This window comes from Aythya fuligula, chromosome W (genome assembly GCF_009819795.1).
Source record: "Aythya fuligula isolate bAytFul2 chromosome W, bAytFul2.pri, whole genome shotgun sequence".
NCBI lineage: Eukaryota > Metazoa > Chordata > Aves > Anseriformes > Anatidae > Aythya > Aythya fuligula.
Window position 1 is genome coordinate 1,726,656 of NC_045594.1, and position 15,791 is coordinate 1,742,446.

At 46.1% G+C, this 15,791-nt stretch overlaps 1 protein-coding gene across 3 annotated transcripts in view; it reads left to right on the forward strand.

The window, feature by feature from the left end:
* The window catches only part of LOC116501378 (ubiquitin-associated protein 2-like), a 115,776-nt gene that overhangs the window by 70,008 nt on the left and 29,977 nt on the right, over positions 1-15,791 (forward strand). For all 3 annotated transcript variants that reach the window (XM_032206897.1, XM_032206898.1, XM_032206899.1), the window contains exon 10: positions 6,986-7,053. In XM_032206897.1, coding sequence (XP_032062788.1) covers positions 6,986-7,053 — 68 coding nt within the window. The remainder of the gene's footprint in view (positions 1-6,985; positions 7,054-15,791) is intronic.

Sequence of the window (15,791 nt, forward strand, 5' to 3'; positions counted from 1 at the left end):
GGGTGGCCTATATATGGATAATAAAATGTTTTGTCCCAAATTAAATATTAGCAAATTATAGTTCTTTACTGCTTAATTTTGATGGGTGGTATCTGCATACCTCCTCCAATATTATGTAGGGATGTCAAGCCATATTATCACAAGATCACAAGATTTTATGTTGAAGTGCTGAAGCTTACTATCAACTTTAGACCCATCATTGATGCTTTTTGCTTGAAATGTGCATAATTGTTCCAATTGGTCCTCTTCATATTCAGAATATTAAAAGAAGAGCTAGTAGTGTGCTGAAGATGATAATTGCTTCATTCCTGTTGCTTCATCATGATGTGTTGTCTAAAGTACTGGAACAATCTTTTTTCTTTATCAGGCAAGAGACGTCTGCAAAATATTTGACATTTATTGTTTGTTTGTGATTTAAGTTTTCAGTACCATAATAAAGATTAAGCAGTTCAGAAAACAAATGAGATAGCAAGAAATAGGGAGAGAAAACCTTAGTGTTTAAGAGGTTTTTCATTTTTATAGAAACATCTATCATCTCAAGATTATTTTTTGAAGAGTAAACTTGTTTCAGAAGCCATCCCTTTTGCTTCCTGTAGGGTGGCACATCGGTGTTATCCTCAGAGATGTGTTAACAGGTCACGTAACAGATACAAAACTGTCCTTACCCAATAAGGAGGCCATATCTTTTGAGAAAATTAAAAGAACTCTAAAATATGACCTAGTCCTAGGTTCTCTGTATTGGTTACCGCCATCAAATGCTGCTTTTTTGTTTGTTTCTATAAAGCCGTCCTCTATTTCTGCAGTAGATGCTAGTGGAAGGCTAAGGACAATGAAAATGTCTGGCCTTGTTTCTCTACTCTGTTTAGGACTGGTACGATCTCTATCCTGTTGTTAATTTTCATTAATTATGGAAAGCTGGAAGAATCCCTGTAACCTAGGAGAAAGTTATTCATGTGTTGATGCTCAGAAAGAATGAAATGGAAAACTGCAGGCAAATTAGTCCAGAATGTGCCTGGAGAAAAATAAAGGGAAATTTGATTAATCTGAGTCAAAAAAAAAAAAAGAATAAAGGGAAGTACAGAATACAGTTTGTGCAATTCAGTGTTGCTTTATGGAAAATAAGTCCAAATAACTTTTAATTTACTTAAAGACCAAGATTATATTTAAGTGTGAAGATAAAGTATGTCCTTGCAAGAGATTTCATTTTATATCTTTTGTTGTCTTTTAAAAATAATTTCATGATACCAAAAACCACACTAAGTAGATTGTGATCTTTCTTGTAAATTTTGGCAAATAGCCTTTTGCAGGAGGATCCTTACTGAACGTGGGTACTTCTGAGAGGGCTACAAAGCAATCCATTCCTAGGCCAGATGCAATCTAGTGTCTTTATCAATGTTTTGGAAGTAAAAAATAAAATCACTGCTGAATAAAATGTTTGGGAAACCAAAAAATTATTGGGTAATAAAAGTAAACTAGTCATGCAGAGAAATCTTGATCACTGCTAGATATGACTTGTTCAGATGAAAAATGTTTTAATATAGCCAAATGCTACCCCTCAGCCTTTTTTTTCCTTACATAGGAATAAAGAATGCAAGGCGTATCTCCAGAACAAGGGACTGGTTTCTGGAAAGCAGCAACTGAAAATATTTTAGTGTTTTTTAATGCATGATGCAAAAAGAGCAGCTCAGCAGCTCATAACTTTTTGACTGGGGGAAATAGTTGAAAAGTATTAACTGATAGAAGAGGTGCTAGAGTGAGATTTTCAATTTCTTTGGCATAGTTTACTGAATCTGAAAAGGGTTACTTGATTAGCATATGTGTTCAGTTCCTAATCTAGCAGAAAGGCATAATATGATCCTGTGTCTGGAAAATGGAGCCACACATTTAAATGTGCAATTAAACAAGTCTAGCAGTGTGAGTAATGATTGAAACGATCAAGGAAGCTGATGTATATGCTGTCTGCTGATAAAGACCAGGTGCTTTTCTGAAGAATACTTTTGTTTAAATTTTTGTTCTTTAGTCATATATATTGCAAGGTCAGTATTTGAACAGGCGAGTGAAATTTAATGTTGCTTGATCTGAGTAGAATTAGATCTTTGTGATCTGATAGTCCTGGCTGGTATTTATCTTTGATGAAGTAATGAGTACAGTAGGTTGTCAGCGTGATGTTTAATAGGGTGGAAACTATTTGCAGTGAAAATAGGAGGCTGTATTTTTTTGAAGGGACATTTAGAACACGGACAGTGAAGGACCAGACAAATTTTGAGGTACCGTAAATGCTCAAATATATTTTCCTGTTCCTTTTCATATTAACTAGCCATAGGAGGAGCTAACTAGTTGTTAAATGTGTTATCTGCTTGGTGATTGGAAAACAATTTCATAATAGGAACAAGGACTGAAAAGCACAGGCATTTATTTTACTGCAGATGGAGGAAATATCCCTGTGAAGCTGCCACATGCAAATGGTTCGTGATTGTTCATTTGTTTCCTGGGGAATTGACAGTGCCTCAGTGAAAGATTTGCGAACATGGTATATGGTGAGAATAAATGACTTTGTCAAAAGACAGTAATGCTACCTATAAGAAATACTGAATACATCTGTGTAACCAAATAAACCTGTTAGCTGCTGCACAAAGTATGTGTTTGGATAAATGCCATTATTCCCCAGACTTCAGAATTAGTTGCTTGATTTAAGTTTGTGGCAGTTTGCTGGGACAGGGTGCAAGTGTAAATTTAAATGTAGCAGAACTGGTAGCTGAAGACTTGGGAGTTATTTTGCATGCTGGTTTACTTGAGGAGACTGTTTCCTCTCGCATACTTTGAGCATACTTTTAGGCTGTCACAAACATCCTTGGGCTCCTTGATTTGCTTAGTTTTCAGGATTCATCAGTGGTTTTGCCACAGTTGGTCTTTCCCTGTGTTGTTTGGGCAGAAGAAACTGTTGACATTACAAATAACTTAATATTTATTTAACCAAGGGATTGCAGATCAGAGCTGTTGCTCTGCTATTAGTTGACCTCCTTATGCTGTATAATGCAGGAATCTCATAATGCTACAAAAAGTACAGTACAAGGTGTTCTAAAATAACACATGTAGTTGAGAAAGGGCTGAACAGTAAAGGAAGAGGCTTTTTGATCACATAATGAGTTGATTCCTTGTAAGCTTTGATCAGTCCATCGAGTTGCAGGCTTGCAGTGTGATGCACAGGACAGAGCTGAGAAAAGTTCCAAAAAGATGGGATTAAAATACTTTGTCTTGGCAGCGATGGAAGGGAGGGAAATGGAGGAACTGTGGTGAGTTTCAGTTTTTCATGACCCACTGTGGTGTGAGTAAGAGAGTTGTAGCAGTGTATGAGGAAAAAAAATGAACTTTGCCTCTGAGTGGGAGCTATCACTTCCCACTCAGCTCCAGACAGCTTAAATCAGCAGCGATTCACAGTAGCCCAGTCAGTTGAACACATGCATGCATGGATGGATGTGTGTGTTCAGCAGAGCTGCCCATGGGATGGCAGGTGAAATTGGCTGGTATCCGTGATGTGCTTTTAAACTGGGCCACTAGCAGCGTATGCAATTAAAAAGGCGTAATTTCCTGCAAGAGCTATAGTCAGATGTCCCCTTCTAAAAGGATCCTTTGTAACTGTTCGAGTAAAGAATAACCAAGCTATTCAGAATGCAAAGTTACACCATAGTAGTTAAATTTCCAGAAAATCACCCTTAACTAGGGGTGGTGCCCCGCTAGACCTTCTCTTCACAAACAGAGAAGGACTGGTGGAGGATGTGATTGTCGGGAGCTGTCTTGGGCAGAGTGACCACGAAATGGTGGAGTTCACTATTCTTGGCGAGGCCAGGAAGGGGACCAGTAAAACCGCTGTATTGGACTTCCGGAGGGCTGACTTTGAGCTGCTCAGGACACTAGTTGGTGGAGTCCCTTGGGAGGCGGTTCTGAAGGGCAGAGGGGTCCAGGAAGGCTGGGCGCTCTTCAAGAGGGAAATCTTAATGGCACAGGAGCGGTCTGTTCCCATGTGCCCAAAGACGAGCTGGCGGGGAAGAAGACCAGCCTGGCTCAACAGAGAATTGTGGCTTGAGCTTAGGAGAAAAAAGAGGGTTTATAATCTTTGGAAAAGTGGGCAGGCCACTAGGGAGGACTATAAGGATGTAGCGAGGCTGTGCAGGGACAAAATTAGGAAGGCCAAAGCTCATCTGGAGCTCAATCTGGCTACTGCCGTTAAAGATAACAAAAAGCGTTTCTATAAATACATCAACACAAAAAGGAGGACTAAGGAGAATCTCCATCCTTTACTGGATGCAGGGGGAAACTTAGTTACAAGAGATGAGGAAAAGGCGGAGGTGCTCAATGCCTTCTTTGCCTCAGTCTTTAGCGGCAATACCGGTTGTTCTCTGGATACCCAGTACCCTGAGCTGGTGGAAGGGGATGGGGAGCAGGATGTGGCCCTCACTATCCACGAAGAACTGTTTGGTGACCTGGTATGGCACTTGGATGTGCACAAATCAATGGGGCTGGATGGGATCCACCCAAGGGTACTGAGAGAACTGGCAGAGGAGCTGGCCAAGCCACTGTCCATCATTTATCAGCAGTCCTGGCTATCGGGGGAGGTCCCAGTTGACTGGCGGCTAGCAAATGTGACGCCCATCTACAAGAAGGGCCGGAGGGCAGACCCGGGCAACTACAGGCCTGTCAGTTTGACCTCAGTGCCAGGGAAGCTCATGGAGCAGATCCTCTTGAGAGTCATCATGCAGCACTTGCAGTGCAAGCAGGCGATCAGGCCCAGTCAGCATGGGTTTATGAAAGGCAGATCCTGCTTGACGAACCTGATCTCCTTCTATGACAAAGTGACGCGCTGGGTGGATGAGGGAAAGGCTGTGGATGTGGTCTACCTTGACTTCAGCAAGGCTTTTGACACCGTCTCCCACAGCATTCTCTTCAAGAAACTGGCTGCTCTTGACTTGGACTGGCGCACGCTTCGTTGGGTTAGAAACTGGCTGGATAGCCGGGCCCAAAGAGTCGTGGTAAATGGAGTCAAGTCCAGTTGGAGGCCAGTCACTAGTGGCGTTCCCCAGAGCTCGGTGCTGGGGCCGGTCCTCTTTAATATCTTCATCGATGATCTGGACGAGGGCATTGAGTGCACCCTCAGTAAGTTTGCAGATGACACCAAGCTATGCGCGTGTCGATCTTCTTGATGGTAGGAAGGCTCTGCAGGAGGATCTGGATAGGCTGCACCGATGGGCTGAGGCCAACTGTATGAAGTTTAACAAGGCCAAGTGCCGGGTCCTGCACCTGGGGCGCAATAACCCCAAGCAGAGCTACAGGCTGGGAGATGAGTGGTTGGAGAGCTGCCAGGCAGAGAAGGACCTGGGAGTGATGGTTGATAGTCGGCTGAATATGAGCCAGCAGTGTGCTCAGGTGGCCAAAAAGGCCAACGGCATCCTGGCTTGTATCAGGAACAGTGTGACCAGCAGGGCTAGGGAGGTGATCGTCCCCCTGTACTCGGCTCTGGTGAGGCCGCACCTCGAGTACTGTGTTCAGTTTTGGGCCCCTCGCTACAAGAAGGACATCGAGGTGCTTGAGTGGGTCCAGAGAAGGGCGACGAAGCTGGTGAGGGGCCTGGAGAACAAGTCCTACGAGGAGCGGCTGAGGGAGCTGGGCTTGTTCAGCCTGGAGAAGGGGAGGCTCAGGGGCGACCTTATTGCTCTTTACAGATACCTTAAAGGAGGCTGTAGTGAGGTGGGGGTTGGTCTGTTCTCCCACGTGCCTGGTGACAGGACGAGGGGGAATGGGCTAAAGTTGCGCCAGGGGAGTTTTAGGTTAGATGTTAGGAAGAACTTCTTTACCGAAAGGGTTTTTAGACATTGGAACAGGCTGCCCAGGGAAGTGGTGGAGTCACCATCCCTGGAAGTCTTTAAAAGACGTTTAGATGTAGAGCTTAGTGATATGTTTTAGTGGGGACTGTTAGTGGTAGGTCAGAGGTTGGACTCGATGATCTTGAGGTCTCTTCCAACCTAGAAATTCTGTGATTCTGTGATTCTGTGAATTTAAAATATTACCATTATATGTGTATTTTTTATCTTGTTGAACCCAACCTGTATTGGCTTAAAACCTATTTTGGTTATAAGTATTCCTGTCAACAGAAGCGAATTAGCCCTACAAAGTTGTAGTGTGTAGCTATTTTTAAAAAGAAAGCTATAAAAAATAATCACCCCCTTTGCCCTCCCCACTCCCTAAACCAACCAGCCAGCCCTCCTCCCCTTTTCCTCCTATGTGTGCAGCTATCTATTGTAACAGAATGGTGTAAACACTACAGGCTTCTGCTGTGGATGGACTAACTGGTTGTACTAGTGCATACATCTACATGCCTCTTCCTTTATTATTGTTTTCAAACTCATGCTTGCAGAGCAAAGAGTTTAAGATGTTATTGCTATCCCTAGCAAAAATGCCAAGAAGGAACCTTGAATGCTAGTTCCTGGTATACACCTGGGTGCAAACCTGCCTCTGCTGGTGGGGTGAGCTGACATGTAAAACAAAGGGATAGGTGAAGTGAGTAAAGGGGAACAGTGCAGTGCCTTAGACTTCTGCAGGGGGATTTATTGCTCTATGGCATCCTAAATTGTGTCCACAAAAGTTATCTTTATGCTGATAATATACTGCCACATTAAGTAGTTTCTACTGGAATATTTTTCAGTTATTATTGCCCAAACTAGAGTAGGTACCATGGTATATCATTCTGTGTGTTCAGTAGATCAAATTTCCTAACACTAATTAAATCGGTACTTGATTCTGTGGTAAAGACTTTGCTGAAGTTTCACTATGTTTTTTTTTTGTCTTTTTAAGCACAGCTGCAGCATAACTGGTTGTAGAAGTAGTTTGGCATTTACTTTTATCTGGCAGTACATGACCAGGATGGAACTTCTTCAGATATTGCAGCAGTGAGGTGCAAGAACATTTGTATGATTATTTTTTTCTTTTTCAGCTTTCTGAAACAAAAGTCTTTACTGCTTCCTCTGTTCCAGCTGAGAATCATGTGACTCCTGGGCAAAGGTAAGCTCTTCCCCATTTCTCCTATATCTTAAAAAGCTTCTGCTACTGAAGCAATGTTATCTTGCACATATTAAAGCAGATGTTGGATGATGTTGGTCTGTTCACCCATGTTGTCTGTGATGTTGGATGTTGGTCTATTCTCCCATGTGCCTGGTGACAGGATGAGGGGGAATGGGCTAAAGTTGCGCCAGGGGTGTTTTAGGTTGGATGTTAGGAAGAACTTCTTTACCGAAAGGGTCGTTAGGCATTGGAATGGGCTGCCCAGGGAAGTGGTTGAGTCACCATCCCTGGAGGTCTTTAAAAGATGTTTAGATGTAGAGCTTAGTGATTTGGTTTAGTGGAGAACTTGTTAGTGTTAGGTCAGAGGTTGGACTCGATGATCTTGAGGTCTCTTCCAACCTAGACAATTCTGTGATTCTATGAAACATGAGGATGGCCCTGGTCAGAGATTGGCTTTTACAGTTTTGAAAGCAGCTTAACCTTGCTTGCAAATAGTTGGTTCTGTGGGTTCCTGTATTACTTATAATCCTGGTTTTGGTCTATGGATGTGTAGCCAAACTTACCAAATCCATGAGGATAATACTGAGAACTAGGATAATACTGAGAACTGAGAATAATACTGAGAACTTACCTTAAACTAGGTAAGATGGAGGATGGGGCTGAAACAAGGCTTGTTGGAGCTGTGCCAGGGGGAACAATGGCAAGGCCGGGAGAGAAGGCAATGGCCCAGCTGAAGTGCATCTACAACAATGCACGCAGCATGGGTAACAAACAGGAGGAGCTGGAAGCCATCGTGCAGCAGGCAGGCTACGACTTGGTTGCCATCACGGAGACGTGGTGGGACCAGTCTCATGACTGGAGTGCTGCAATGCCTGGCTATAACCTCTTCAGAAGGGACAGGCAGCACAGAAGGGGTGGTGGTATGGCTCTCTATATTAGAGAATCTTTTGATGTTGTGGAACTCGAGGCTGGGAATGACAAGGTCGAGTCCCTTTGGGTTAGGATCGGCGGGAAGGCCAACAAGGCTAGCATCCTGGTCGGGGGTCTGTTATAGACCGCCGAACCAGGATGAGGAGACGGATGAGGAGTTCTACAGGCAGCTGACAGAAGTTGTGAAATCTTCAGCGCTTGTTCTCGTGGGGGACTTCAACTTCCCAGACATATTCTGGAAGCACAACACAGCCCAGAGAAAGCAGTCTAGGAGGTTTCTGGAGAGCATGGAAGATAGCTTCCTGACGCAGCTGGTTAGTGAGCCTACCAGGGGTGGCACCCCGCTAGACCTTCTCTTCACAAACAGAGAAGGACTGGTGGAGGATGTGATTGTCGGGAGCTGTCTTGGGCAGAGTGACCACGAAATGGTGGAGTTCACTATTCTTGACGAGGCCAGGAAGGGGACCAGTAAAACCGCTGTATTGGACTTCCGGAGGGCTGACTTTGAGCTGCTCAGGACACTGGTTGGTAGAGGCCCTTGGGAGGCAGTTCTGAAGGGCAGAGGAGTCCAGGAAGGCTGGGTGCTCTTCAAGAGGGAAATCTTAATGGCGCAGGAATGGTCTGTCCCCGTGTGCCCAAAGATGAGCTGGCATGGAAGAAGACCAGCCTGGCTCAACAAAGAGTTGCAGCTTGAGCTTAGGAGAAAAAAGAGGGTTTATAATCTTTGGAAAAAAGAGCGGGCCACTGAGGAGGACTATAAGGATGTAGCGAGGCTGTGCAGGGACAAAATTAGGAAGGCCAAAGCTCATCTTCATCTCAATCTGGCTACTGCCGTTAAAGACAACAAAAAATCTTTTTACAAATACATCAACACAAAAAGGAGGACTAAGGAGAATCTCCATCCTGTACTGGTGTAGTGGTTTTACTCAGGTGGGCAGCCGAGCTCCACCACAACCGCTCTCTCACTCCCCCTCTACTCAAAGAGGAAGGGGGAGGAAATACAACACAGAGAACTCGAGGTTTGAGATGAGAAAGGTTTAATTAAAGGGAAAGGGAATGGGGAAGATAAAACAGAGACAAAAGAAGCAATCAGTCCGCGCGGAAGCACAGAGAGAGAAAAAATTATTCTCTACTTCCCATCAGCGAGCGGTGTTCGGCCACGTCCTGGGAAGCAGGGCCTCAAACGCGTAGTGGTTGTTCAGGAGGAACAGCCCCCTCCCCCACGAGAGCCCCCCCCTTTTATTGCTGAGTGTGACATCAGGTGTTATGGAATATCCCATATCCCTTTGGTTGGTTTAGGTCAGCTGCCCCGGCAATGTCCCCTCCCCATCACTTGCCCACCCCCAGCCTGCTGGCTCTTGGGGGCTTGGAAGGAGTCCTGATGCTGTGCCAGCACTACGCAGCAATAGACACAACACTGGAGTGATATCAGTGCTGTTCCAGCTACGAGTGCAGAGTACAGCACTGTGCGGACTGCTGCAGGGAAATGGTGACTCCAGCTCAGACAGACCCAATACAACTTCCACCCCTTATTCCATAACATTTGTGTCACAATCAGGTACAGTTTAGTATATAGATGTTCTCATCACCATTGTTTTCTGTCCATTGAAGCATTTTTATGTCTGTACTTCTCTTTATGCTATAGGTCTTTTCCCAAAATGCTCATAAAAACTGTTGATGGTTTCAGCTTCATCTGCCAAAGTGGTCACTCAGGGCAGGCGAAGTTGGTTTTCTTGACACCAGCACCAGCTTAGCTCACATCACTGTTGCACTTGCCCGGTTCCTTGCAAAGTTGACCTGTCATTGGTTCTGCAGTGTCCTCCTACAACACATAACTTGGATGACAGATTAATTTTCTCCCAGTGTTAAATCTCCTTGAGGCACACACTTGATATCCCCATCTTTCTGCATTACCCACTGGGTATACCCTGGTCCTTGGGCAAAGACAATCCCACGAGTGGGTTTGCCTTTTCCCATGGCAGGGGCAACCCACAGTGCCTTCCCCATCCACTTCCCCACATGCACTACAGGGACTTTAGCTTCTTTCACCGCGTGTAGGGGTTTTGTTTCAGCAGGACCAGGACGGCTTTCAGACCCCCTGTTGTTAACTAGCCAAGTGGCCTCTGGTAGATTTATATCCCAATGTTTCCATGTCCCAGCACCCAATGCTCGCAGCATAGTTTTTAACAGTCCATTGTACCTCTCAACCTTCCCAGAGGCTTGTGGGTGATAAGGGATGTGATACACCCATTCAATGCCATGTCTCTTGGCCCAGGAAGTGATCAAATTGTTTCGGAAGTGACTGCCATTGTCGGACTCAATCCTTTCTGGTGTACCATGTAGCCACAGCACTTGTCTTTCCAGGCCCAAGATAGTGTTTCGGGCCGTGGCATGGTTTACAGGGTATGTTTCCAGCCACCCAGTAGTTGCTTCTACCATGGTGAGTATGTAACGTTTACCTTGGCGGGTTTGTGGGAGTGGTCCGATGTAGTCAATCTGCCAGGCCTCACCATATCGAAATCCAAGCCATCTCCCCCTATTCCAGGGAGACTTTACCCTCATGGCTCGTTTGATTGCAGCACAGGTCTCACACTGATGGGTAACCTGTGTGATGGCCTCAATGGTCAGGTCCACCCCTCGATCACGAGCCCATCTGTATGTGGCATCCCTCCCCAGATGTCCTGATGTTTCATGGGCCCATCGAGCTACAAACAGCTCACCCTTACGTCACCAGTCCAGGTCCACCTGAGCTATTTCAATTTTTGAAGCTCGATCTACTTCTTCGTTGTTCTGATGTTCTTCGGTAGCACGATTATTAGGCATATGGGCATCTACATGACGTACCTTTACAACCAGGTTTTCTACCCAGGCAGCAATATCTTGCCACAGGGTAGCAGCCCAGATAGGTTTACCTCTGTGCTGCCAGTTGTTCTGTTTCCATTGTCGCAGCCACCCCCACAGCGCATTTGCCACCATCCATGAGTCAGTGTAGAGATACAGTACCAGCCACTTTTCTCTTTCAGCAATTTCTAGGGCCAGTTGTATAGCTTTCACTTCTGCATACTGACTCGACTCACCTTCCCCTTCCATGGCCTCCACAACTTGTCGTGTGGGACTCCACACAGCAGCTTTCCACTTCCGATGGCTCCCTACCATACGGCAGGATCTGTCAGTAAACAACACATACTGCTTTCTGTCTTCTGGCAACTCATTGTATGGCGGTGCCTCTTCAGCACGAGTTACTTCTTCTGTTGGTGCTCTGAAATCCCTGCCCTCTGGCCAGTCCATAATCTCTTCCAGGATTCCCGGGCGGTTGGGTTTCCCCATTCGAGCCCGCTGTGTAATTAACGCTACCCATTTACTCCACGTAGCATCGGTTGCATGATGTGTAGTGGGGATTTTCTCTTCGAACATCCAATGTAACACAGGTAGCCGTGGGGCCAAGAGAAGTTGTGCTTCTGTACCAACAACTTCTGAAGCGGCTCGAATCCCCTCATATGCTGTTAATATTTCCTTTTCAGTTGGGGTGTAATTGGCTTCTGATCCTCAATAGCCCCAGCTCCAGAACCCCAGAGGTCAGCCTCGAGTTTCTCCTGGGGTCTTCTGCCAGAGGCTCCAGGTGAGCCCATGCTCCCCAGCTGCAGTGTACAGTATGTTTTGCACAGCTGGTCCAGTACGGACAGGCCCAAGGGCTACTGCACGAGCTATTTCTTGTTTGAGTTGTTCAAAGGCCTGTTGTTGCTCGGGGCCCCACTCAAAAGAGTTCCTCTTTCGAGTCACTCGATATAGAGGACTCACAAGCTGACTATAGCCTGGCACATGCATTCTCCAAAATCCCACAAGACCTAGGAAAGCTTGTGTTTCTTTTTTGCTAGTTGGCGGAGACATAACTGTTATTTTGTTGATCACATCCGTCGGAATGTGGCGACGTCCATCCTGCCATTTTACCCCCAAGAACTGGATTTCCTGTGCAGGTCCCTTGACCTTATTCTGTTTAATGGCAAAGCCAGCTTTCAGGAGAATTTGAATTATTTTCTTCCCTTTCCCAAAAACTTCTTCTGCTGTGTTACCCCATACGATGATATCATCGATGTACTGCAGGTGTTCAGGAGCGTTCCCCTGTTCCAGTGTCGTCTGGATCAGTCCATGGCAGATGGTAGGTGTCGTGGTTTAACCCGGCCGGCAGCTAAACACCACGCAGCCGTTCGCTCACCCTCCCCCTCCCTCTCTGGGACGGGGGAGAGAGATGGAAAGTGAAGCCCGTGAGTTGAGATAAAGACAGTTTAATAAGACAGGAAAATAGTAATAACAATAACAACAACAACAATAACAACAACAACAACAACAACAACAACAACAACAACAATAATAATAATAATAATAATAATAATAATAATACAATGGTGATAATAGTACTACTACTAATAATATGTACAAACAAGTGATGCACAATGTAATTGCTCACTACCCGCTGACCGATGCCCAGCCTTACCCCGAGCAGTCTGGCCCCCTCCCCCGGCTAGCCACCCCTATATATTGTTTAGCATGACGTCAGATGGTATGGAATACCCCTTTGGCTAGTTTGGGTCACCTGTCCTGGGTCTGTCACCTCCCAGCTCTTACTGCACCCCCAGCCTGCCTGTTGGCAGGACAGAGCAAAAGGCTGAGATGTCCTTGGCTTGGTATAAGCACTGCTCTGCAACAATTAAAACATCGGGGTGTTATCAGCACTCTTCTCATCCTAAGCCAAAACACAGCATTCCACCAGCTACTAGGAAGAAAATTAATTCTGTTCTAACTGAAACCAGGACAGTAGGGCTGTGTTTCCACCCCTGGGGCAGTCGATTCCAAGTATACTGAATGCCCCTCCATGTGAAAGCAAATTGTGGCCTGCGTGCTGCTGCTAGAGGGATAGAGAAAAATGCATTAGCAATATCGATTGTAGCATACCACTTGGCTGCCTTTGACTCTAGTTCGTACTGGAGTTCTAGCATGTCTGGCACTGCTGCACTTAGTGGTGGTGTGACTTCATTCAGGCCCCGATAGTCCACTGGTAGCCTCCACTCGCCATTGGACTTTCGCACTGGCCATATAGGTCTGTTAAAAGGCGAATGAGTCTTGCTGATCACTCCTTGGCTCTCCAGATGGTGAACTAACTCATGGATAGGAATCAGGGAGTCTCGGTTGGTGCGATATTGCCGCCGGTGCACAGTTGTAGTCACAATTGGCACTTGCTGTTCTTCAATCCTCAGCAATCCTACAGCAGAAGGGTCTTGTGAGAGACCAGGCAGGGTAGACAGCTGCTTAATCTTCTCTGTGCTCAAGGCAGCTATGCCAAAAGCCCACCGGTACCCTTTTGGATCCTTGAAGTACCCTTTCCTGAGGTAGTCTATGCCGAGGATGCACGGAGCCTCTGGGCCAGTCACGATGGGGTGCTTTTGCCACTCATTCCCAGTTAGACTCACTTCAGCTTCCAATACGGTTAGCTCTTGGGATCCCCCCGTCACTCCAGAGATAGAGATGGGTTCTGCCCCTTGGTGGCCTGACGGCATTAGGGTACACTGTGCGCCTGTGTCCACTAAAGCTTTTTGCGGTTCCGGTGTGCCAGGCCATCGAATCCACACAGTCCAGTAAATCTGGTTGTCCCTCTCCTCTACCTGGCCAGAGGCAGGGCCCCACTAGTCCTGGTCGGAGTATCTATCAATTAATTCTTCCAAATGTGAAGCAGAAGTCTCTTCGTCAGGGTCAGGAGTAATACTATTCCTTCTACTGCCTCTGGGGGACTGTTCAACAGAAACTGGGGCAGCAATCCTCCTAGGGGCCCTCTTTGTTGCTGCTGTATCTTTCCGTAGCTCACGTACCCGAGCAGCTAGGGCCGAGGTCGGTTCACCGTCCCACTTCCTCATATCTTCCCCGTGGTCACGTAAATAAAACCACAAGGTACCTCGCGGTGTGCGTCCCGGATTCTCCCTTGTTTGAGCCGGAGACTGCTGGCGCTTGATGGCCAAAAGATTTTTCCGTCTAGGTGAGGACGAAGCTATGTGTTCATCTAACCGTTGGGACAGTCTCTCCACAGCTGAAATGCAGCCCCGTACTGGAGCAGAGAGATTTTCTTTATATTTATGAAGTTGATTGGACACGTTGTCCACAGTTGGCCCCATCCCCTCGTCCCAACCCATGACTGCCAGTGTGCTGGCATGTGTTGGGGGTGCAGCCTGTACAAACTTCCGCCACATGGACGCTGTGCATTGGACTTCATCGGGGTCTTTAGGTGCCTGGGCGTTGTTTAAATCACTATAAAGCATCTCCAGCACAGCTAATTCCCGAAGCTGCTGGAGGCCCTTATCCATAGTGGTCCATTTGCTTACCTGGTAGACAATATCCTCTTTGTGGGGATACCTTTCTTTCACAGCTGTTAGGATTCGCCTCCAGAGGCTGATAACTTGTGCCTCTCTTCCAATTACTCTATCAATGAGCCTTTCTCTAGAAAGGGATCCCAGCTGCTTGGCTTCATTGCCTTCTAGCTGTTGGGTATTGGCCCCACTATCCCAGCATCGAAGCAGCCAAGTGAGGATGTGCTCACCTGGATGGCGACTGAAGTCTTTTCGTATTTTTCGCAGCTCACTCAAGGATAGAGACCGAGTAGTTTCTGATTCATCTATGATTTCAGTCTCTTCTTCGTGATGTTGCCGTGATAACGCTGCTTTAGAGCCGCTTGCCTTTTCCTCTTCTCCCTCATCTGTAGGAGGAGCTTCTTCCCTTACTAAACGACCTGATCTCCGTTTCCACTGTTTTGTCTTTACTATAGGGGCGACTGATACCATAGATGGTCGGTCCTCTGGGGTGGTCACAATGTGTGCTGTCTCATCATCAAATTCAAGAACCTCCCTATCCCCTTGAGGGTGCTGGGCAATGTTAATTGACATCTGATAGGCGTAAGCCAGACCCCAGCAGAGCGCAGCAAGCTGGTGGAGTTCTCTAGTATTGCCAGGGTCAGGGCATACATCTTTCAAACATTGTACCAGTTTTCTTGGATTTTGTACTTGTTCAGGGGTGAAATTTAGAACCATTGGAGGAGAAAACCGTGATAGGTACCTGCCCAAATCCCCCCACACACCTTGCCACCCACAACTTTGTCTGGGGACAGGTCCTTGGATAATATTCTTAATAAATTGCTTTACCTTGGGGAAGAAGACAAACACTAGACCTAGTAATAGGAGGATAATATCTGACCAGGGGTATCCAAGATACTGAAAGGATGCTGTAATTAGCCCACAGGGAGAAAAGTAGAAGGCACCACACCCGATATTATTCACTGATTGACTGCTGGGGGCAAAAAAGAAGGCGCTGTAATTCTTAATATTTTCAATAAGATAATCTCCATGAGACCGGGAGGATAACAATGCCGGGCCTGAATACCAAACAAAACTGAAGGCCAGTATGTTACAGCACAACATGATAAAAAAAACAAGCACAGACTTCAACACTTTCTCTGATCGGATGTAAAGGAAAAAAGAAAACAGAGAGTGGGCTACATACAACATATCCACACAGAAAAGTATTACCAGAAAACCGAGCATTATGACTACCAATATGTTAGTTGTAAATCCTTCAATCAATGCTATTGTTATCTCAACCCTCGAGCCCCATGTTGGGCGCCAAAAAGGACTGTGGTGGTTTTACTCAGGTGGGCAGCCGAGCTCCACCACAACCGCTCTCTCACTCCCCCTCTACTCAAAGAGGAAGGGGGAGAAAATACAACACAGAGAACTCGAGGTTTGAGATGAGAAAGGTTTAATTAAAGGGAA